Source organism: Crotalus tigris, unplaced genomic scaffold (assembly GCF_016545835.1).
Source record: "Crotalus tigris isolate CLP2741 ecotype Arizona unplaced genomic scaffold, ASM1654583v1 scf7180000017752.986373038:1224578, whole genome shotgun sequence".
Taxonomy (NCBI): domain Eukaryota; kingdom Metazoa; phylum Chordata; class Lepidosauria; order Squamata; family Viperidae; genus Crotalus; species Crotalus tigris.
This window is the reverse complement of record NW_024096614.1, coordinates 1,151,936-1,175,235: the sequence shown is the minus strand read 5'-3', so window position 1 is coordinate 1,175,235 and position 23,300 is coordinate 1,151,936. Positions and strand designations below refer to the sequence as shown.

The 23,300-nt window shown below is 41.6% G+C and overlaps 1 protein-coding gene across 9 annotated transcripts in view; it reads right to left on the bottom strand.

Annotated features, from left to right (window-relative positions):
- Positions 1-5,677: 5,677 nt before the first annotated feature.
- Positions 5,678-23,300, bottom strand: part of LOC120306760 (cytochrome P450 2J2-like) — a 51,762-nt gene continuing 34,139 nt past the window's right edge. For all 9 annotated transcript variants that reach the window (XM_039340550.1, XM_039340552.1, XM_039340558.1 and 6 more), the window contains 5 exons: positions 13,225-13,401; positions 9,141-9,282; positions 8,260-8,447; positions 7,613-7,754; positions 5,678-6,102 (listed from right to left, as the gene is read on the bottom strand). In XM_039340550.1, coding sequence (XP_039196484.1) covers positions 5,918-6,102; positions 7,613-7,754; positions 8,260-8,447; positions 9,141-9,282; positions 13,225-13,401 — 834 coding nt within the window. In that variant the 3' untranslated portion in view covers positions 5,678-5,917. The remainder of the gene's footprint in view (positions 6,103-7,612; positions 7,755-8,259; positions 8,448-9,140; positions 9,283-13,224; positions 13,402-23,300) is intronic.

The following is a 23,300-nucleotide window of genomic DNA, read 5'->3' as shown; positions in this document are numbered from 1 at the left end:
AAACAAAAATAAAAAATAAAAGCATGTCCATTCTTAGAAAATAATTCAGAAAATCAGAAAGAATAGAATAGAGCTGGAAGGGACCTTGGAGTCTTCTAGTCGAGCCCCCTGCACAAGCAGAAGGACCTATACCATCTCAGACATGTGATTGTCCAGTCTCTTTTTAAAAACTTCCAGTGATGGAGTGCCCACATTGATGGTCTTCACTATCAGGAAGTTTCTCCTTAATTCCAGGTTGCTTCTCTCTTTAATCAGCTTCCAACCATGGTTTCTTGTCCTGCCTTCTGGTGCTTTGGTAAACAACCTGACCCCCTCTTCTTTGTGGTAGCCCCTCACATACTGGAATACTGCTATCATATCTCCCCTATTTCTTCTTTTCTTTAGATTAGCCAAACCCAATTTCCGCAGCCGTTCTTCATATGGGCTTTTGTGATTGTGTTTTTCAGGGTTTCCCATGGTTCTTGGGTTGTTTTCCCTTTTAGGATTTTCATTCATGGGTTCTTTCTTAGGTTCTCTCTGAGCTTGTCAAAGTCAGCTCTTTTGAAATTTAGGACATTGGTTGGATTGTTTTCTATTGCTAGTGTTTGCATTATATTCAATTCCAGTATGACGTGGTCACTTTCGCCCAAGGTTCCGGTAACTTCAACTCCCTCTATCACTTCTTCTCTATTAGTAAGAATTAAGTCCAGTATAGCTTTGCGCCTAGTTCCCTCCTCTACCTTTTGGGTGACAAAGTTGTCGGCTAGGTTGGATAGGAATCTGTTTTATCTCCCGCTCATTGCAGAGTTTGTCTCCCAGTTGATATCTGGATAGTTGAAGTCTCCCATTACTACTGTGGTGTGCTTCCTGCATGCATTTGTTAACTGGTTGGCAAAGAGTTCATCTGTTTCTTCTGGTTGGTAGGGTGGCCTGTAATATACACCTATGGTAATGTCACTTTTTTTCTCTTTTATATTGACCCATATAAATTCTGGAGATATTTTTTCTTGGGTTATGTGCATTTCTGAGATGTGTAGTGTTCTCTTACATATAGTGCAACTCCCCCTCCTCTTTCTGTAGACCTGTTTCTTTTGAACAATTTGTATCCATCCAACTATCCATTCCATTCATGGGTTTTGTCCCGCCAGGTTTTTGTTATGCCATCTATGTTATAGCCTCCCTCGTGTACTCTTGCTTCTAGTTCGCCCTGTTTGTTCCCCAAGCTTTGAGCATTTGTGTATAAGCATTTAAGGCTTTTATGCCTGTCCATGGGAGTGTTTCCTGTGTCTCCTGATTGTTGTTTGACTTTTTCTTTTTTCTCAACACTACCTACCTTGTTGTTTTGTTTGTTCTCTTAGGATTTATGATTGGTTTTGGGTTCTAGAGATGCTAGAGATTGGTCACTCTCCCCACCTCAGTTTTAATTTAAAAACCTCCTGATGAGTTGGGCCAGTCTTTTTCCAAGTACATTGTTGCCTGTTTTTGGGAGGTGTAGCCCATCTCTTGCCAAGAGTCCCTCGTGTAGAAAATGCAGTCCGTGATTCAGGAAACCAAAGTTTTCTTGCCGATACCAACCCTTTAGCCAGTGGTTTATTTCTAAAATTCTTTTTTCCCTCAATGGGTGTTGGCCTTTTGTTGGGAGCACTGACGAGAACACTACTTGTGCTCCTAGCTTCTTAACTTTGTTGTCTAGTTGTTTGTAGTCTTTCACTATTGCACTCAGGTTGTTTGTAGTATCATTCATTCCAATGTGGAGGAGGAGGGGGATATTAATCTGTGGGTCTAGTTATTTTGATTAGCCTCCATTCAGCTTTCCAGTCGCCTCAGCTGCTCTGCCTGATCTGCTCCTCTCAGCTGGCCATTCATCTTGAGAAATCAGAGAGGCCTCTGGCTCTTGAAGTCTCTCTGTTGCTTCTGCTGCTGCTTCGTTCCTCCCCCTGTCCCCTCAGGTTTTGCCACTTCTGATTCCTCACAGTCAAAGAAGGATTGCTGTGGGCCTTTTGTCCTTTGCCGGGCCAGGCTAGCAGGAGGTGGGGGAGGAGGCTGCTGCTCTTGCTGGGGAGGGAACACTTATGGATCCTCCACCTGAGGTAATTCTCCCCTGGGAAGGGCTGTGGGGCTGGAAGGAGGCAGGGAGAGGGCTGTGGGAGTCGGGCTGTCTCTGCTTTGCTGGGCCTGGGTTAGCCTTCCTTGAACAGGATGTGGGCCTAGGCAATTGTTGAATAAATGTTGTGACCCACCAGTTCACTGCTCTCCATTGCCTAAGCGTTGGGCTGCTTAGCTATGGTCCAGAGCTGGCTCTCTCGTCCTCTGTGGCCGGCTGTCTCGACGCCACATGCAGTCATTCATTCGCTGCACTCCTGTTTGCTGGTGTTTTCTCCTTGCCCCAATTTCTCTTTATCCTTTATCCTTCCTGTCTTCCTTATCTAACTTTCTGCTTCTTTTTCCTCACTTTCCCCCCCCCCTCCTATGTAGTTTGGTTACTTCTCTACCCGGGATCCGATACTGCTTCCTACAAAAAAGAATCCTAAAGAGCAGGGACTTACATATGGGAAAAAGTCTTAGAATTCAGCATTTAGGAACACCTGTAGATGACATACAGTATTAAATGGGAATCATCTGTGTATTTGGTTGTAACATTTCTCATCCTCGATTCACTTGACAGTGTGTAAAACAATATGGAAATATATACAACATGTGGTTTGGGCAACAACTTATGATAGTGCTGTGTGGATTCAAAGCTGTGAAAGAAGGAATGACCAGCATCATAGAAGAATTCTCATACCAAGCAGAAGATGCCTTCTTAGACGATTTAGGGAAAGGAAGGATAAATGCAAACAGGAAGGAATTCTACCTTCATAGTGTAACCATCAAACTCTTCCAATTTGTGGTAATATATACATAGCACAGGAAAAAAGAGTATGATGTAAACAAAATGATTTACAGGCACTGGCAATTAAAATGAGTATTTCTCTAGAAAATTTGAATTTTCCGTGTTCTATATTTTCACAACTTATTCTCTAGAAAAAAGTTCTTTTTATGTGTGACTGTGGCTATTGATTATTCTTGTAATCTGCTATTACACTGGAACAGAGCAACCTTCTCTTGGTTTTAGTATAATAATATTTGATTGAAATTGGTGAGGTGTATGTAAGATAGAATGAAAGAGTAAGAGCAACAAAATTGGTTAAAAACTGGAGACTAAAACATAAGAAGAATGGTTGCAGAAATTGGGTATGGCCAGTCTAGAGAAAAGAAGGACTAGGGGTAACATGATAGCAGCATTCCAGTATTTGAGGGTTTGCCACAAAGAAGAGGGGGATCAACTTATTTTCCAAAGCACCAGAGAGCAGGGCAAGAAAAAGTGGGTGGATACTAATGAAAAAGAGAAGCAACCTGGAATTAAGGAGAAACTTTACAAAAGCAAAACACAAAAAGCTTAGCATATTGTTCAGAGATAACCTCCTGCTCTTTTGTTGACCTGGTTAGATATATTGTATAAATACAGCAACTGCCACCTCACATTCACCTTACACCTTTGCTTTGGTGCCAGTCTGCCAGGAGATATAGGGGAAGGGAAGCTGAAAGGAGGATCCCACAGTTCACTCTACCTGCTGGAGACTCGAATTCATAGACAACCATCTGTGAAGGAATGTAGCTGCATACCAGGGATGGCTGTTGCAACAACGTCTAGTTTGAATATGATTGGACAATCCAGGGCCATGGGTGGAGTGGATTCTGGGAAGAGGGAACTATGCTGGAGAATTTGGTGCACGAACCTTAGATCTGACTTTGCCTTACTATATTTGATCTCTAGTAAAGACTATCTTTCTCATAAAATGGAGATGTGAATCGTTCTTGCTTAAGCTTCAAGTCGAGTCAGGTTTGACAGGTTGAATAGGTTTCAATGTTGAGTAAAAATTGATCATACTGAATATCTATTAGTTTTATGTTTTCTATGGTGTTTAGGTTTAAGCCTGTGTGGGAATAGCATACAGTTTGTAAGGCCGTGGGTGCAGTGACATGTTTACAACAGATACTTCATTGAGTTCTTTCACTCCTTCAAGCAACCGGATTCTGAAGGCCCTCAGCAGGCTCTTTCGTTGTTATAGAATTGCAGAATTAGAAGTGACCATTTAGGTTATCAATTTCAACTGATTGTTCATGCAGAAATACAACTTAAATCATCTTCAGCAGATAGATGTTTAGCCTCATTTAAGTAAAGGAGAAAGAATCTGCTCTCTAGTGAGCAAAGGTTTTAAAAACAAACAAACAAACAAAAACCAAGGGCTGTATAACCCAGTATGTCTGTAGGAGATAACCAGACTTCTCAAGAGGGAGATGTCAAATGCGTCATCAGTCATGAGTCGCTTCATGCCCACAAGAGATCTATGTCCATTCAGCCTTGAATTCCTGTGATTCTTACCTACTGCTAATTTGCTTTGGCTATCAGTAGTTCAGATTCTTGTAGAGGATTAAGCTTCAAATAAATCCATATAACCATTTGAACTGCCTGGATCTTCTGATTTTGATGGTGCTTGGCAGTGTCCCTAATAAGATATTATGCCAGAATTATTAAAATATCATGGTACATTATATGTCCATAAAGTCTATCTGAATAGAAAGGAGAAATGTGTGGCTCACAAGTGATATTATCTAGTCCAGGATTATGTATCGTGCATACACTTATAAGTCCATCATCAGGACATTATCATGGAAAAGAAAATCTCACTCAGTTTTCTTTTCCAATGATGGCATGTCTTCATGCTGTTGGAAGACTATTTCTGGATCTGTGTTGCCTTTTACAACTAAAACAAATTGCTAATAACGAAGGGTTGTTGTAATAGATTCTGCAGTAGCTCTTATTAATTAAAAGATTGTGTGATTAATCCAAGCATCAAAGTATCGGGAGATAACAATAAAGTCTTAGCAATGTCTGTCTAACAATTGGGTCACCACCACAGCTGTGTAATCCGTGGCCCAATCTGAAAGTGACTTTTGCTTAAATCTCTTCTTGAGGATCAATCCACTTCCAGAGAACCCTATGTCTCTGTTTCCAAGAAAAGGAAAGCAGTCTGGAGAGATTCCTGTAGGAAATGTGCTTGAATATTATCCAAAGCCCACTGATGATGTCTCCTCGAATTGTGACAAAATATTTGCAACCAAATTGCCATGCTCGGAGCTCAAACCATATCTCAGATTCCTTTAAAATTGACAGAAAATAAAGGTGGAGCTACTTTGAAGTCTATACATGTGGATCTCTTTGCTTGCACCTGACATTAATTTCCACAGACTCTAATGTTGTAGTCCTGGTGAAAGGAGAAAGTTTACTAGAATGGTCACAGATCCTCAAGCAGAATTTGTACTGCCAAAACCCGTATCCTATGCTTTTGGGGAAGGTTGGAGAGAAAGTGATTAGGCTGTTAACTACAGAAAGATCTTGATGAAAGAGATATTTGGATCCAGTCCAGGTTCAGCCCTCAATATGAGGTAAAAAAAATGCATTGCTTGCTCTTGTGGATGTTTTTCCCTGGGATGTGGATGGATTTCACATCCTTTCTTCTTCCATTAATCCTGTCAGCAGCATTTCATACCTTCTAGTAGAGTATCATTTTGGACCATCTGTGAAGTTTGCTCTAGCTGGTTAATGTGGAGCCTATAGGGGGAATTTTAAAAACACAAAAAGGGACACTATGAGTAAATTGACAGTAATATGTTTTATTGGCACCAAAAAGGTAAAGAGTAACAAGCTTCCTTTGCATACTGTTCATACATAGCTTTCTGGTCTTTTGTTGACCCAGTTGACCCACCAATGGGTTGAAGACATTTACATGTGGAATCAATGGAAGCAAAACATAAGTGAATTGGTATATAGGAAACAGTAACATACTGAAAAGCTATTCTATAATTAGTGTTACATTTTTTATGGTGTTTAAGTTTAAGAATGTGTGGGAATAGCACACAGTTTGTAAGGGTGTGGATGTATTGTCGCGTTTACAACAGGGGCTTCATTGAGTTCTTTCACTCCTTCAGGCAACCGGAAGCTGAAGGCCCTCAACAGGCTGGTCAGAAAGATGAAGATCTCAACTCTTGCCAGCTGCTCTCCCACACATGCACGCTGACCTGAAGATGAGACAAAGCATAAAGGGAATAATAATCTGTTCTGCATATATATCCCCACCAGCAAGGAAATCTGAAAAGATTTGGAACAGCGAAAGCAGATTTCCATGCTGAATCCTAGAATCTTCTAACAGATTCAATTTCTAGAGATGCTTTCTTCCCTTTTTTTCTGTTTTTTGACAGTCTTCAGTGGGGCCACCTTTCAATTTGGTCCCATCAGAGTAATTGCCAATGTGGCATTAGACTGTCTTTGACTACTTTTCCTAAGAAATTTTCATATTTATGGGCAGATTGTCAATTCAGGAATGGTCCAGGAGGTCAGTTTGGCTGTGATTGCCATGGATCTGTCCCAGCTACTATTCGGCTTTGATATTTTGTTTGTCTCTGAAGAAGAACCAGCTTTGGATAATTCTTATTGCCATGGACAGATGTGGAAGCAGTTCTGAAGGGATGGAAATCAACAGCTCCAGAAATTGGAGAGGACCTTCTGCAGATCATATTCTGCAGGGATGAAGGGACACCAAAATACTGTGGTCAAGATACCTGATAGATCTGGAAAGAATACATCAAAGGAATGTTATGTCTCATTTACTGTGAAGTCCTCTCTGATTTGTGAAATACGGAGATGGCTCAGTTTTAACAAAACTATAAATTTCTTTTTACCAGTAGATGTCATGATTCCGACAGATGAAACTCATCAAAAGCACTTTGAGGCATTGTTTACCTTAAAGAATCTTTATTTTGAGTAGCTTAACATCGGCATTGCAGAAGCGAAGCAAAAAACTGAATTCCCCTTCCCTGAGCACATAGTGTCAAAGCACAATTCCCTCCTCCAATTAACAGTTATAAATCACATTCCCCAATTAGCTTGAAGCGTGGGCTTCATCTCCAGTTCTCCAGCCTGCCAATTCCTTATCAGCTGTGGTTACAATAACATTGTTTCTCATGCTAGGTTTGGTGTTGTTATGTCTACCTGGATTCTCGTTCACATTCCCCCTCCCAGCATCATCTAACTGTATGATTATAGAGTTATCCTCAAATATTGCAGGTAATCAAAGAAGCTATGATCTTACAACCCAAGATGGATTTGGATAAAACTGATCCATTCCACCTGGGGCTTTATCAGCCTATGACACTCAATCTATTTTGGTTCTCTGGGCAAATGAGCTATGCCAGAAACTTGAATTTGGGAGACCTAATTCTCCTTCCTCAGTTATTTTCAGTTTATTGACCATGTATTTTTCTGGGCCATCAGTTGTCATTGGGCTTTCAAGGCCCAGTGATTACAACCTTCCGTATTGGAATATACCCAGAAGATTATATCCAGGTAGATATCCTCATAGATTACTATATGATTAGATCACTGAGGCTGGGGCAGGTGAGCAAACTGTGGAAACTAACTGGCACCATAAAGAGTAAGTTGAATTGTGGGAGTTAGTTGCCCAAAAAAAACTCAGGAGTAGCGCTGGTGGAAATTTATTTGTTATAAACTACTTTGGGCTCATGGACGTACCTATTCCGAAGGGCAGAAACTCTTCCCGTTCAATGAACTTCCCATCCTTATCTAAAAAGTGATTTGGGTTGAATTCTTCAGGTGTCTCCCATTGTTCAGGATCAAGAAGAACAGAGCACAGGTCTGATATAATAAGGCTCCCCTGTAAAAATAGAGATGACTAAACAGAGGAGTTTCATAAGGGAAACAGCCAAAATAATTCAATAAATAAAGCATTTGGTTTTAGCTTGTCTTTATGGACCCTTATTTGTTCATTTCCAAAGCAGATTCTGTGAACAGTAGATTCTCAATTGTTTAGCTTCCTTTCTCCCCTCCCTTCCATTAAAACAAAGATCTGGGTGTATATTTATCACATCAAGAAATGGACAAAGAAACATGGTCAGGCATGAATACAATTTGGAACTTATGTTCAGCCTTAATCTCTTACCATCTTCCTAGGATAAATAGAAAACATTTAAGGTTGTAACTTTAAAATCTGAGATGTGTTTGGATTTAAATTCAGACTCAAAAAAGTTTGCTATTCTTGCCCATTCCTTTTTGCATGACTACATTGGCACTTTCTGAATAGAGAGCTTTTATCCAAGTGCCGTATTTTGCTTTTCCTTTCACGTTGGATCAGTGGAATGCAGCCTGAATACATTTCTCACCTTTGGGATGTGATAACCCCTCATGTTCACATCCTTTGTGCTTTGCCTGGGAACCCCCATTAGTAAGACATATTTTACGCGCTGCATTTCATGAATCACAGCATTGGTGTAGGGCAGCTTCTTCCGATCCTGATAGGAAATTGACCCCGATAAGCCAAACACATCTTCAATCTCCTTCTGGACTTTCTCTAGAGAAAAAAATGATGGAAATCAAAGTTGGGTTTCATTTTCTATTCTGCTTCACTTCTTCTTCTTCTTCATCATCATTATTAATATTTTCCAGTTTCAATCCTTGGTGATTCTTTAATAGGTCGAATAGCCATCCTTCTTTTGAGAATCATGAAGGAATGCATATGTAAAATATCTGACTCTCCTTCAGTCAAGTCAGTCTCCAGAATTCAATCCCAATCAATTGGAAATCTGATTCTATTAAAAAAATGTTCCACCATTGTCTAGAATATAATATGGATCCAATTGTTGTACAACCCTCCTAACTTTTTATACTCTACTCTAATTGGGTCTTTTGTATGCAGTTTAGACTGGAACTAAGCACCAAAACTAAAAACCTTGGTAGATTTCTGCATTTACACTGGGTTAAATGTTTCAGATTTGTACTGATCTTTAGTTTTTAGTTCCTCACTCAATATTTTATTAAGGATATCAAAGAAGGCTCTCCTTACGTAGATTCTCTGCTTTCCTTTAATCCCGCTAAACTCGTGTTCATAATTTTTGGTTCAGGAATCCACATAGGAAAATTATTATGAAGAATAGATTCAGTTCATCATTCAGTAGCCCTTAATATTTCAAATACCTTCAAATAATTTCTCTGGGTTCTAGAACCTGAGCATGGCCCTTGTATCCACCGCCCAGATTTCGCTCACCTTGGATGTCGGGATGATTGGTCAAGAGGAGCAGTGCCCACTGCAGAGTAGCAAAGCTTGTCTCTGTCCCAGCAGCAAAAAAATCAAACATACACCGAGCCAGATTCTCTTCATTGTAGGTAGACTTGGGGTCATTCCTGCTCTGATGTTTAAAATGGAAAATGAAAATTACAATGAATTCTACGCAGCTTTCCTTGGATCATTTTTGCTTCTATTCTGGGTCAGAAAAATTCACAAACAAGATTGCCCGTGTGCATTCTAATGGAAAGATGTGCCATCTGGAAAAAAATGTGGGCACTATTTTTCTTTGAATCACTTTGTGGTCCTGTTTCATTTCTCTTCTTTGAAGTATTAGAGCTTTTAACCATGTTTATGAAATACAACAACAACAACAACAACAACAACAACAACAACAACAACAACAGTACTGCAGGCCACTTTAGCTGACTGTGTTCAGCAGGTCAGCAGTTCAAATCTCACCGGCTCAAGGTTGACTCAGCCTTCCATCCTTCCGGGGTAGGTAAAATGAGGACCCAGATTGTTGGGGGCAATGTAAATATATACATACATTGCTTACTGGTGTACACCACTTAGAGAGTGCTTGCACTTAAAGCGGTATATAAGTCTCATAAATAAATAAATAAACAACAACAACAACAACAACAACAACAACAACAACAATAATAATAATAATAATAATAATAATAATAATAATAATAATAATAAAGTTGGAAGGGATCTTGGAGGTCATTGAGTCCAATCCCCTGCTCAGGCATGAAACCCTATACCATTTCAGAGAAATGGCTGTCCAGTCTTTTCTTAAAAACTTCCAGTGTTGGAGCATTCACCACTTCTGGAGGCAGGTTGTTCTACTGGTTAACTGTTCTAATTGTCAGGAAGTTTGTCCTTAGTTCTAGGTTGCTTCTCTCCTTGATTAGTTTCCATCCGTTGCTTCTTGTCCTGCCTTCAGGCGCCTTGGAAAATAGCTTGACTCCCTCTTCTTTGTGGCAACCCTTGAGATATTGGAACACTGCTATCATGTCCCCCCCTCGTCCTTCTCTTCATTAAACTAGATATACCCAATTCCATCAACTGTTCCTTATATGCTTTAGCCTCCAGTCACTTAATCATCTTTGTTGCTTCTCTGTACTCTTTCTACAGTCTCAACATCTTTTTTACACCGTGGTGACCAAAATTGGATGCAGTATTCCAAGTGTGGCCTTACCAAGGCATTGTAAAGTGATATTAATACTTCACGTGATCTTGATTCTATCCCTCTTTTAATGCAGCCCAGCACTGTGTTGGCCTTTTTGGTAGCTTCAGCACATTGCTGGCTTATATTTAAGTGACTGTCCACTAGGACTCTGAGGTCCCTCTCACAGTTACTACTATTGAGCAAAGTACCCCCTATACTATACCTGTACATTTGTTTTTTCTTGCCTAAATGTAGAACCTTACTTTTTTCACCATTGAATTTCATTTTGTTAGATAGCGCCCAGTGTTCAAGTCTGTCCAGATCCTCCTGTATCTTAAGCCTGTCTTCTGGATTGTTGGCTATTCCTGCCAGCTTGTGTCGTCTGCAAATTTGATGAGTTCCCCATCTATCCCCTTGTCCATATCGTTAATGAAGATGTTGAAGAGCACTGGGCCCAGAACAGAGCCTTGGGGCACCCCACTACACATTTCCCTCCATTTAGTTGCGGTTCCATTGAGGACCACATGCTGAGTACGGCCAGTCAGCCAGCTATGGATCCATCTGGTGGTGATGTTATCTAACCCACATTTTTCTATTTTATCAAGTAGTAGGTTGTGATATACTTTATCATATGCCTTACTGAGGGAAAGGATTTTGAAGTATTTTTCTCCTGAATAGATTTTGCCTGTAGCATTCCTTTACTTATGAATGGAGCCATTTGGGGAGGTTGCCTTAGCCGGCAGCCAGTACTGACATTTTTTTTTCTTCCTTAAGTGCCGGCTGTGTTCCTTATTTTCCTTTCTAGACAGTAGCTAATTCTTAAAGGGGAATGTGCCTTTTTAAGCTAGTTCACTCAGCAGCTTGTCTTTTCTGTCTCTGGAAGCCTTTCCTTGTTTGATCAATATATGAAAGAGGGAAAATATGGGGGGGGGGGTTAAATTCTTCCTTCAGAAGGAGATGGGAATGAGAAAAAGGGAGGCAGGGAAGGGAGGAAGGAAAGGAAGTCCCGCCTTAGCACTTGGCCACCAGCAGCTCTGCCATTGACTTTGCTTGTCAAAGGATTGCAGAAGGGGATCACCTAACCCTGGAACACTGTGACCATCAGAAATATGAATCAGTTGCCAAGGATCCAAATATAAATCACATGACCCTGGGCATGCTGCAATGGTCATAAGTGTGAAAATGGTCATAAGTCATTTCAGTGCAATTGCAACTTTGAACAGGTTTTTTTTGGTCATCAAGTTTTTGACACCTTGCTAGGTGGTACTCGAATATTGCCATATCCTAAAATGGTACAATCGGTAGAAAGCTTGAAAAGCCCTGACCTAAAGGATAAGAGCAGAAAAATCTCCTTAACAAAGGAAGAAAGAGCCTCAGTTTTTCCTCCCCTAAAATAACCTGCAGATAAAGCTTAAGGAAATTAAATTTCATACATAAAACAATGTGTACATTGTTTGGCTAAAGCGATCTCCAAATAGATGGCAAAATAGACCAGGAGTTCAAACTAACTACGGAAACGAGATTAAATCAGTGATGGGCTGTCTGCTAAAATGAAGCAAGGCTATGACATGCACTTGAAAGAAAACTGGGATGCCTGCAATTGTGGAATCTGTCTGGCAAGAACAAAGAATTTTTATTCACAGAGAATATGCACGTGTAACACTTGCATCCATTCTAGATGGTTAGAGGACAATAGCAAAAAGTTAGACATCCTGCATACCTCCGGTAGAAGTTAGGAATAGGGATGTCCTGTAGCAAATACAATGTGTATGATATAACTCCTTGATAATTCATTAGTCAAGTTTTAGGAATAGGGATGGCTAGAGACCAATAGGATGATGGTTAGATCATTACTAAAATGTTTATTACATGATTGGTTTTATACATCCTACCTTATTCCACCTTCTGTTTTAGTGAAAATTTATAAAGCTTTCTTAATTCTATTGTTCAAGGTTGCTTGACATTTTCTAGTCAGGACCCTTTTTCTTGGAGCGCTTCAATACACGGAAACAATACCTGCACTTCATCTCTGGTGTTCTTCATAGGATTCGGCACAGGCTCAGACTCAAATTGGGGACATCAGGAAAACAAAACACTTGTTTTACATTTTCCCTTTGCCCTTAAGGTGAGTCATGATCCCACATGCCACAATAGAAAATCTTGCAATGACAATTAAAATATTATATCCAACCTAAAAAACATAGAAAGAACGCATTTTTATGCAAATCCCAAAACATCAACTAGAAAAAACTCAGAAACATATAAAACCTAGCTAACTCACAACCCCAATTTCCTAGCTGCCCCAGAAATGTTTGCTGTTGTCACTGCTGTTACTGGGCCAGTAAATCTCCTTTCGCACTGCAGCCTGCCTCAATTTGTTTCCTTTTCTTGGATTTCTCTACTGGCTTGGAATAAGACACGGACCAGATTTAACCACCAAGAGAAGCAACCTGAATTTACCATGAGCTATATTCAGAATGGAAGTTGAATGAAAAAGAAAAAAAAATCTAGGAAGAAGGAAGACAGAATCAGTATTTCCTTCTATTTACCTATAGCAAGGAATGTGATGATTCCTTTCTCATGTATTGAGCTACAATAAAACTATACCTGTTATGTCCTGGGCCTGCTGAGTCATTCAACTGGTGCAGGAGGCTGCAGAGAGGCCCGGGCAGACCACGTGAATGCCTGGCACCAGACAGGCTTTCTCCCGCCTTGCACGCATGCACAAGGTGGGATAAATGCCTTGCATTGATTGGCTGATACTGTCCCTGCAAAGGGGTATAAGAGCAATCTGCCCCATTTCATTTTTGGTTCTGTTGTGAATGGAATAAAGACAAGACTGTTACTCCTGCTCGTCTCAATGCCTTTTACTCGGAAACAGAACAATACCTTTTCCATCCGAAGAAGATAGTAATCAATGAAATCCTGTGGCTTGTGCAGACAGTGAGATTCCTTGTGTTTCTCTAGTTCCTGCTTTGCAAAGGTAAGGATCAAATCCACAGAAGCCAGGGCCTTCTTGTGAGGGCCTGGGAGGTAGTTCATTAACCATGGGAGCAAATGATATATCTAAAAGAAAGAGGAGGAAAAATATTACAAACACTTTGAAACATGGTATCAGATCCCCAAAGCCCCCCTCCTAAAAATCCCAACTTCTACATAGCAGGTAATATTAGAGGCAGGTAGATTATTATAAAGCTATTAGTGGAGGCTTTTTAAATGTGTTTATCTGCGACAAACAACTTGTGTGCCATGGTTCCGACAGATGAAACTTTTCTTCAAAGAACTTCAAGACATTGTTTACCTTAAAGAATCTTTATTAGAGAAGCATAGCGTCAGCACTAACATAATCGAAGCCAAAAACTGAATTGCCCTCCCCTGAGCACATAGTATCAAAACACAATTCCCTCCTCCAATTAACTGTCATAAATCACATTCTCCAGTGCAATCATAAATCCAATTCTCCAATGCTTTCTCTCCAGTTCTCCAGTCCACCAATTCTTATCATCTCTTATTTCAATAACCTTGATTCACACATCAGGTCCTATATGGTTATGTTTAGCTAAACTCTAATGCACATTCCCCCCCCCCCTAGCATCATCTAACTCTGATTTTCCCAGTGTAGTAGTTTGTGATCTAGTATTGTTGACTTAGCACTACAAGATAGTGTTTTGGATAAAAAGTGACTATCCCTTCGGGGCCTATCAATAATTTGTCTAGTTGTTTTGGTTCCGTATCTATTCCATACTCTTCCACATCTTTCTTGTATCTAAATTGCAGTTGTAAATATGGTCACCAATCAATAGATATTCCCTGTTCTTTTAATAACTGATTAATTTTGAGCTTTCCTTGTTTATCTAAAATTTCTGAGTATCTGGGCATTTTGCTTATGTCTAACGTGTTGGGGTGGATCATTGTCTCCATGGTGGATAGCCAACCAGGAATTTTCCTATAATGTTTTTTCCTTATATCCTCCCAGGTTCGTAACAATGCATCTCTTATTTTATATCTATAGAAATATGAGTGTGTCCTGTTTCCTTGTCCCACATGAAGGAATGCCACCCCTTCTGTAAATCGTGCCCTTCCAGTGTTAAAATTGTTCTGTTATTTAAGTTAACCCCAATCTCTTATTCAGACCAGAGTTGCTGCCTTGTGGTAGAATTCCCTTGCTGGGAGTCCAAAGCCGCCCCTACTTCTACTATCTTGGAGAGAGAGTAATTTTATCCTCGCCTTCTTCCCTAGCCAAACAAATTTTGTAATAATTTCATTAAGTTCTCCAAAAAACTTCTTGTCTAATGATATGGGGATTGTCTGAAATAAGTATAATAATTTGGGTAGAATATTCATCTTAATAGTCACGATCCTACCTAGAAGTGATAGTTGTAGCTTGCCCATTTTTCCAAAATATACAATTATTTATTAGAATTTGATAGAGTAGAGGAGATGGTAAAAGAACCGATGATTGCACGGGCAAAAAACATAGGGCACAATATAGAATTAGACAATTGGGAAAGAATTTGGAAGAAAAACTACACCATAACTAAATCTGCTGCATATAAGGAAAATCAGTATAAAATGCTATACCGCTGGCACTTAGCCCCAGCAAGCCTGGAGAAAATGTACCCAAATATAAGCCCAAAATGTTGGAAATGTAACCATCATCAAGGTACCTTCTTTCATGCTTGGTGGTTGTGTCCCAAAGCAAAAAAATACTGGACTAAGATACAAGGGTGGCTACACGAGCTAACAAAATGCCAAATAGAACTAAACCCGGAAACATTTCTCCTAGGAATACTTAAAAAGAAATGTAATAGGAAAATAAAAATATTTGATTCTACACATATTAACTGCAGCAAGAATTGCGTTCGCGCAATACTGGAAAGAACGCAATATACCACCAGAGGGATTGATCATTCAGAAAATATATGAATGTGCCAAAATGGATAAATTCACTTCAGAACAAAAAGAAAAAGACGATTCAGAATTTTACACGGTATAAATGGTATACATGGATAGATAATAGAAACAAAAATTGGAAATACACATAAGGTTATTGTGAGTTAGATATTGAATGTATATAGTGTATATATTGTATAGAATGTTAATCCAAAGTATATATTCACAGTCTGTTGAATATGTACTAGAGTTGTATAAAGGAAAATGGTAAAAAAAAATTTTTTTTAAAAAAAATGACTATCCCTAATCAAATTGATTCGGATCTCCTCAACTCTGGTAGTGTTTCATAAAATATTGAAATCCCGACTGTTCCCAAAGACATTTGGATCAGGTGGGTAGATAAACTCTGTAATTATTGATGGTGAAGGTGGTTATTGTCTATTCTCGGATTTGGGGGAGGTTATTTCTGGTGGGTTTGTTATAGTCCTGTAAGCCCCCTGAGCCACCTGTGTGAGATGGGTGGCTATATAAATCATCAATGACTAAATAAACTGATTTGTTTCAGAGTGGAACTGATTCTTTTGCTCAGGGTATGACTGGACAGGTAGCAGAATCAAACTCTTGGCCAATTAAATAAAAGCACAATTCTCTATTTCACATTAAAATCCAAGTATGCTTTCCTTCCACCTCTTCAAGATGATACAATTATTACTGGGAACTAAGCCTGTCTGAGGCAGCTCAGTATTCCCTGTACTTCATGTATTATATATGAAAAGGATCGCTCTTGTTGGAACATTATGTTACCATAAGCCAATAACCTGATACAACTCCCTGAAACAGATAATGCTTGACTTACAACTGGTTGCTTAACAACAATTCAAAGAGACAGCATACTTGGCTGCCAGTTTTGATGTTGTGGTGATGCAGACACAGAAAGACGGGGCTCCATCTTTCATGTTCAATTTTGCCCCACTGGGGCACCCTGGAAACAGTCGAAAGTCACTCCATAGAGGCAACAAGAAGGGGAGCCATGTTGATTATGGGGGAGTGGCAGCCCCCCCCATTTTATCTGAGGAAGCCCTCCAAACCGGTGGGGGAAAGACTGGCTCCATTCATATAGCCAGTCCTAAGCTGCTGACAATGGAAGCACCAACAAGCAACATTACAACAACGTGGATGAAACTGGGTGAGACCTGATCTTCTCTTTATGATTTTAAGATCTCTTCCTGAAAAACTGTCCAAAGCACTCCCCTCGATGAGAGAGGGAAAGGGAATTTCTGCCACACTCCCTCAGGAAAAGAAAAGCAGCAATTTAATTACTTGGGGAAGTAATTATATATATATATATATATATATATATATATATATATATATATATATATATATATATGTAGGTCTTTGGTTGTTCGGGTTTTCTCCCGCGTAAAATTGGAAGTGTCTTGGCGACGTTTCGACGAAGTCCCATTCGTCATCTTCAGGCTGGTGTTTTCAGCTTCGTGCCTCGAGCAGCAGTGTGTGGTCTTGGCTGTTTCTTCCTTTTAACTGCCAGTGGAGGTATGAACTGATTGGGTGGGAGCTTGGCTGTGTTCTGATTGGGTGGAGGTGTGTTCTGATTGGTTAGGGGCTTGGCTGTGCTCTGATTGGCTGGGGGGTTGGCTGTGCTCTGATTGGCTGGGGGAGTGTTCTGTTTGGTTGTGCTCAGGTTAGTCTGAGTTGCAGAGGGATTCAAGATTTTGAATATATATATATATATATATATATATATATATAATATATATATATATATATATATATATATATATATGTTTTCTGAGGTTTTCGCGGGTATTTGTATGTAGGTCTTTGGTTGTTCGGGTTTTGTCCCACGTAAAATTGGAAGTGTCTTGGCGACGAATTTTACGTGGGACAAAACCCGAACAACCAAAGACCTACATATATATATATATATATATATATATATATATATATATATATATAGGTCTTTGGTTGTTCGGGTTTTCTCCCGCGTAAAATTGGAAGTGTCTTGGCAACGTTTCGACGAAGTCACATTCGTCATCTTCAGGCTGGTGTTTTTAGCTTCTTGCTTTGAGCAGCAATGTGTGGTTTTAGCTGTTTCTTCCTTTTAACTGCCAGTGAGGGTATGAACTGATTGGGTGGGAGCTTGGCTGTGTTCTGATTGGGTGGAGGTGTGTTCTGAATGGTTAGGGGCTTGGCTGTGCTCTGATTGGCTGGGGGAGTGTTCTGTTTGGTTGTGCTCAGGTTAGTCTGAGTTGCAGAGGGGTTTAAGATTTTGGGGTTAGGGAGTCGTTTGTCAATAAGGGCAGGTTTCCAAATGGCTGGTAGGCGGGAGGTATCATCTCGCTTGTTCATGCTGTGTGGGCGTTTTTCTATCTCGATGGCTTCTCTGATTATTCTGTTATTAAAATGTTCACTTTTGGCAATGGTTCTGGTATTTTTAAAGTCAATTTCATGTCCTGTGGCTTTAAGGTGTTGGACCAGGGAAGATGTTGGTTCCTCTTTTTTGACTGAGTTCTTATGTTCTTCAATGCGTGCACTTATTCTTCTGTTGGTTTGTCCGATGTATGTGGTGGGACAAGTGGTGCATGGGATTTCGTATACTCCTTGATTTTCTAATTCAATTTTATCTTTGGGGTTTCTAAGGATGGTGGATATTTTTCTGTTTGTGCAGAATGCTGTTTTGATGTTGTGTTTATGGAGGATCTTACTGATTCTGTCTGTGGTGCCTTTTATGTATGGGAGGAGGGCTTTGCCGTTTTCTTGTTCTTTGTCTTGGATTTTAGTGGGGGTTTCTTTTTGGATTAGGTTTGTAATCTTATTTCTATGGAATCCATTGGATGTTAGTACATTGGTGAGAGTGTGTAGTTCGGGTTTTAGGTGTTGTTCGTCAGCTAAGCGTTTTGTTCTGGAGATGAGTGTCTTGGCTACAGAGTTGATCTGTGCTGGGTGGTGGTGTGAGAGAGCGTGCAGATAGCGGTTTGTGTGTGTTTTCTTCTGGTAGATGGTGTGTCCTAGGGAGCCATTGGATTTCTTGTAGACTAAGACATCCAGGAAGGGAAGTTGGTTGTTAGCTTCTGTTTCCATGGTGAACTGTATTTTGGGGTGTAGGCTGTTGAGGTGTGTGAGGAAGTTGTCCAGTTTTTCTTTCCCATGTGGCCAGATTATGAAGGTGTCGTCTACATATCTGAGCCAGAGTTTGGGTTTGTGATCCGATTTTTCTAGAGCTTGGGTTTCAAAGTGTTCCATGTAGAGGTTGGCAATGACAGGTGAGAGGGGTGATCCCATGGGTGCTCCTTCTGTTTGTTTGTATTTTTGTCCATTATAGATGAAGTATGTGTTGGATAGGCAGTGGTTGGTCAGATCTAAGATGTGTTTGGGGGGGTTATATTTGTTTTGAATAGCTGTCAAGGCTTCTTTGATAGGCACTTGGGTGAAGAGGGATATGACATCGAAGCTCACTAGTAGGTTGTTTGGATTTGTCCAAAACAAATGTGACCTCGCATTCCTACGTAACTGCCGAGATCAAAATCTAATCCCCACATGTTTCCAACTGAAATTCCACTCCAACTCTGCAGCCACCAAACGGATCCTGAAAAGAACAGAATTGGCCCTAATCAGAAATGAACTTCACACAAAAAGATTCCTCCTAGACCGAATTAACAAAGATCTCCTCACACTCCACCTCAAACTCAGCAACAAGATCCACCCCGCACTTTGGGACAAATCCAAACAACTCGCCGTCTGGAGAGCCGAAACACAGACCACCCTCAAGACAGATACACAGACAACGAATATCAGGACTACTTATCAACCACAGAAAATACCACACATTACCAAAATCTGAAAGCAGAGCTTTAGAGGATCTAAGAAAAGACAAATCCATCATCATCCTCCCAGCTGATAAAGGTAGATCTACAGTAATTTTAAATAAACATGATTATGACCAGAAAATCCTTGATCTACTTAATGACAAAACTTCATACCGCATCACCAACAAAGATCCTATGACATCACTCACCAACTGACTTAACAATACTTTAAACAGACTCAAGAGGCAAAACAGAATAAAAGACGAAGACCAAGATCCATCCAACCCAGAGACAAGCCATGGCACGTATATATGGACTCCCCAAAATCCACAAGGTAGGAGTTCCTTTAAGACCTATCGTATCTTTCAGAAGTACACCCACCTATGGCCTAGCAAAGTGGTTAGCTTAAAACTCAAACACCTGATCAGCGACTCCCTAACCACTCATTCGATGTAGTATCCCTCTTCACATCCATTCCCCAAAATCTAGCCATCTCTATTTTTAGAAACCTTCTGCAAAAAGGAGAAATACAACACCTCAATTCTCCTAGCACAGAGGACTACATACAATTACTGGGTTTCTGCCTTCAAACTTATTTTACTTACAAAGACACAACTTATGAGCAAGTGAAAGGCACACCCATGGGGTCATCCATTTCAAGCATCATCGCTGAAGCAGTACTGCAGGATCTAGAATGTGTTGTCATGGCTGATTATCAACCTAGTTTTTGGGTTAGGTACGTGGATGACACCTTTGCAGTCATTAAGCAATGTGATACCACCAAATTCTTACAGAAACTGAATTCATTCCATCCAGACATCCAATTTACAGCAGAAGAGGAGGACAACAACTCCTTACCCTTCCTGGATGTCTTGGTCCATCGCCTTCCAGATGGCAACCTATCAACCACCGTCTATCGCAAAACCACTCATACTGATAGAATTCTCCACTACCAAAGCAATCATCCTATATCGCATAAAATCAGCTGTTTAAGAACTTTATTCAAAAGAATCAAGACCCACTGCAGTACAGAAACAGCAAAATCTAAAGAGAAAGCATATCTTCTCAGCATATGCAAACAAAATAATTATCCACCAAGCTTCATCAAACGTTGCTGCAAAGATAAAACACCAAACTCAAACTACAATGCTCCAACTAATACAACGTGGGCAACACTCCCATACGTCAATGGAGTTGTCAATGCTGCAAATACTGTATATTCTTGCTTTGACGATATGCAAAACTGTCTGGCATTTATTGGGTTAATACTTAGCTTAGACTGAGCGGGGAAAAAGCCTGGGAAAGAAAGAGGAAGTAAACGTTTGACCTTCTCACTAATTGGATAATGTGACCTGTGACTGCATGAGAAGGGAGGGGTTGAGCAAGGAAAGCTTGATGCCAGCGACAGGAAGTTCAGATTCTGGCATTAACCAGTCCAACATGGTGACCGGCAAAAATTGTAGCTCTGCAAATAAAGACTTTAGGAAACATGCCTGAAAGTTCTTTGAAGTGCTTCATTAGTCGGAACATGTGACATCATGCCAGAATCCGCACTTTTTTCAAACGATCTACGTCCCGATCTATCAACAGCTGCTTCTATGCCTGAAAGGAGCTGGCAAAGTTTCGGGGGAGATCTCATCATGGAGAAAGAAAGATTGCCTGAAACCAGCCCCGTAGCTGCAGCAGTTTCCCCGGGGGGGGAAAGCGACAGCCAGCAAGCCGGGGGAGGGAGAAATTTGGCAGATTTCCCAGCTGAGATCGAAGACTTCAAAAGCAGCATGGACAGATAACACAGTTATGGGTGAGTCATTGGAAAGATTTCAAAACTTAGAAATGAGAAACAGAAAACAGTCCCTACAAAGTGAAACCTTCATCCCTAAGAGAGAGAATCCCAGTTTGAATCCTCTGCAACAAAGGGGAAATTGGGTTCCCCAGCAAGTGGCTGATCCATGTCCTCTGAACTTACCACAGCCAATAGAGGCCTTGCAATGTCTTGGGGTGGTACAGAAGCCAGGAAATCAGCAGCTGGGGGGAGAACAGCCACAGCAAGGAGGTTGGCCACAGCCCCCAAACGTGCAACCCCTGGGCATAAATCTGCAGCCAGGTTGGGGCCTACAGCAACTGGGGTGGCCACAAGAGCGATGGGGAGCCCAGCAGGAAGCCTGTCAGACCCTGCCTTTGCCAGCCAGAGACCCCAACCCTGAAGAGAGGGTGAGTTCCAGTCTGAGGCATCTGCAGCAATGGGTAGATGGGTTTCCCCAGCAGATGAATGATCAGCAGCAGCAGAGGGCACCACCACCCCCTGCAGTCCAACAACAGAGAAGACCACTACAACCCCCACTTGCGCAGCCACCATTGGGAGGCCTACAGCAGCAGGGGGTACCATCCAACCCCGCTGGCCAGCAGCCATGGAACCAGCCCCAGTGGGGGCCACAGCAGCCTGTGTTTGCACCACCCTTCAATGCAACGTTCGATGGGGACCCAGAGAAGCTGATTTTTTTCCTCAACCAAGTGCGTTCTCATTTAAATCGCTGGGCCTATCTCTATCCGGAACCAGGGGCCATGGTTGACGTCATTGGGGCCAACCTGGAGGGAGAAGCATCTGAATGGCTGAACAATCTATATAGCGAGCAAGCCCTCGAATTGGAGGATCCCCATCTCTTTCTCTTAGGACTGAGAGAACGATTTGAAGACCCATCCATCGGCCTCAAAGCAGCAGGACAAATTCACAAGATAAAACAAGCAGGGAGGCCTGCCCTAGAGTACGTGCGAGAGTTCCGCAAGATGGCAGGTCGAATAGAGGGGTGGCCTGAGCAGTCCCTCATCCATCACTTCATCGAGGGATTAGATGATCACCTCTCCCAGGCTTGCATCTATCGAGAAGTACCTGATCGGCTGCAGGAGTGGTACCAGACGGCCGTGAAGCTGGATGTTAAGCTCTCTCGCTATAAAAAGCCTCCCCCACAGGAACCCGAACAGCAACCAGAGCTACCTGAACAGCAATCACCCCCACGAAAGCCTTCAACCACTGCAAGGGCTGAGAGACCCAGGCCACCTGCACGCCCTTCCTTCGAGTGTTTCCGGTGTGGACAAGGAGGACACCGAGCGGCCACCTGTCCAGTCCCCTACCCTCGACTGCAGAGCAAACCAGGACCGGCGATGCAAAAGAAACCTGCTCAGCGGCTACCAAGAGAAAAATCTAATCGACTCACGCAAGAACCAGTCGCCCAGGTTACACCCCACACACAGGAGAATGCCAAGACTCCAGGTGGACCTGCCCCTGCTCTTCCCTTCTTTGATAGCAACGATGAAGGAGAAAACGACCCAATGGTGAGTCAACAAATCCTGCCTTTTTCACTGCCTGCCAAACTTGTAATCCCTACGTCTGGGGCACAAATAGACTTAAACGTACTAATTGATTCGGGATGTACCCGCTGCATTATTAGTCTGGCGTTTGCCATGAAAATGGGCATAAGGGCAAAACAGCTTTCCAAACCGATGAGATTTGAGCAAGCCGATGGCTCCCTGATGGGAGGGACTCTTATTACACAATTAACGGAGCCCTTACGCCTAGAAATAGGTGCACACTGGGAGTTTATTCGTTTCCTGGTGGCTCCAAAGATGACCGAGGCAGTGATCCTGGGACTAGCCTGGTTGGACAAATGGAAGCCATTTATCTGGTGGGAGAAAGGAATGAGAATTGTGAGACTACCTATAGGGCCTGATCCCCCCATTGATTCAACAGATGTTACCGGGCATCTTAGGCCACCCAATGAGCGAGCGCACATGGCCGTCTCACTGACCCCAGGTGAACCAGTCATCCCCAAAGAATACTTGGACCTGGCGGAGGTGTTCAGTGAAAAAGAATGTGATGCCCTACCCCCTCACAGACCCAATGACTGCTCCATCGAACTGGTGCCCGGAGCCAAACTCCCACGTCCGAGGATGTATGCTATGTCCCCCCTCGAAATGGAGGAGATGCAGCGATATGTGAACAAGAACCTAGCGAGGGGGTTTATTGAACGGGCCAAATCTTCCGTGGGAGCCCCTGTGTTGTTCAAAGAGAAAAAAGATGGGTCTCTTCGTCTCTGCGTAGACTACAAGGGACTCAATGCTGTAAGTGTGGAAAATAAATACCCCCTCCCCCTCCTAAAGGATTTATTGACCCACCTGGCTAAGGGGAGTGTCTTCACTAAGTTAGACCTAAGAGAGGCATACTACCGGGTGAGAATAAAAGAGGGAGAC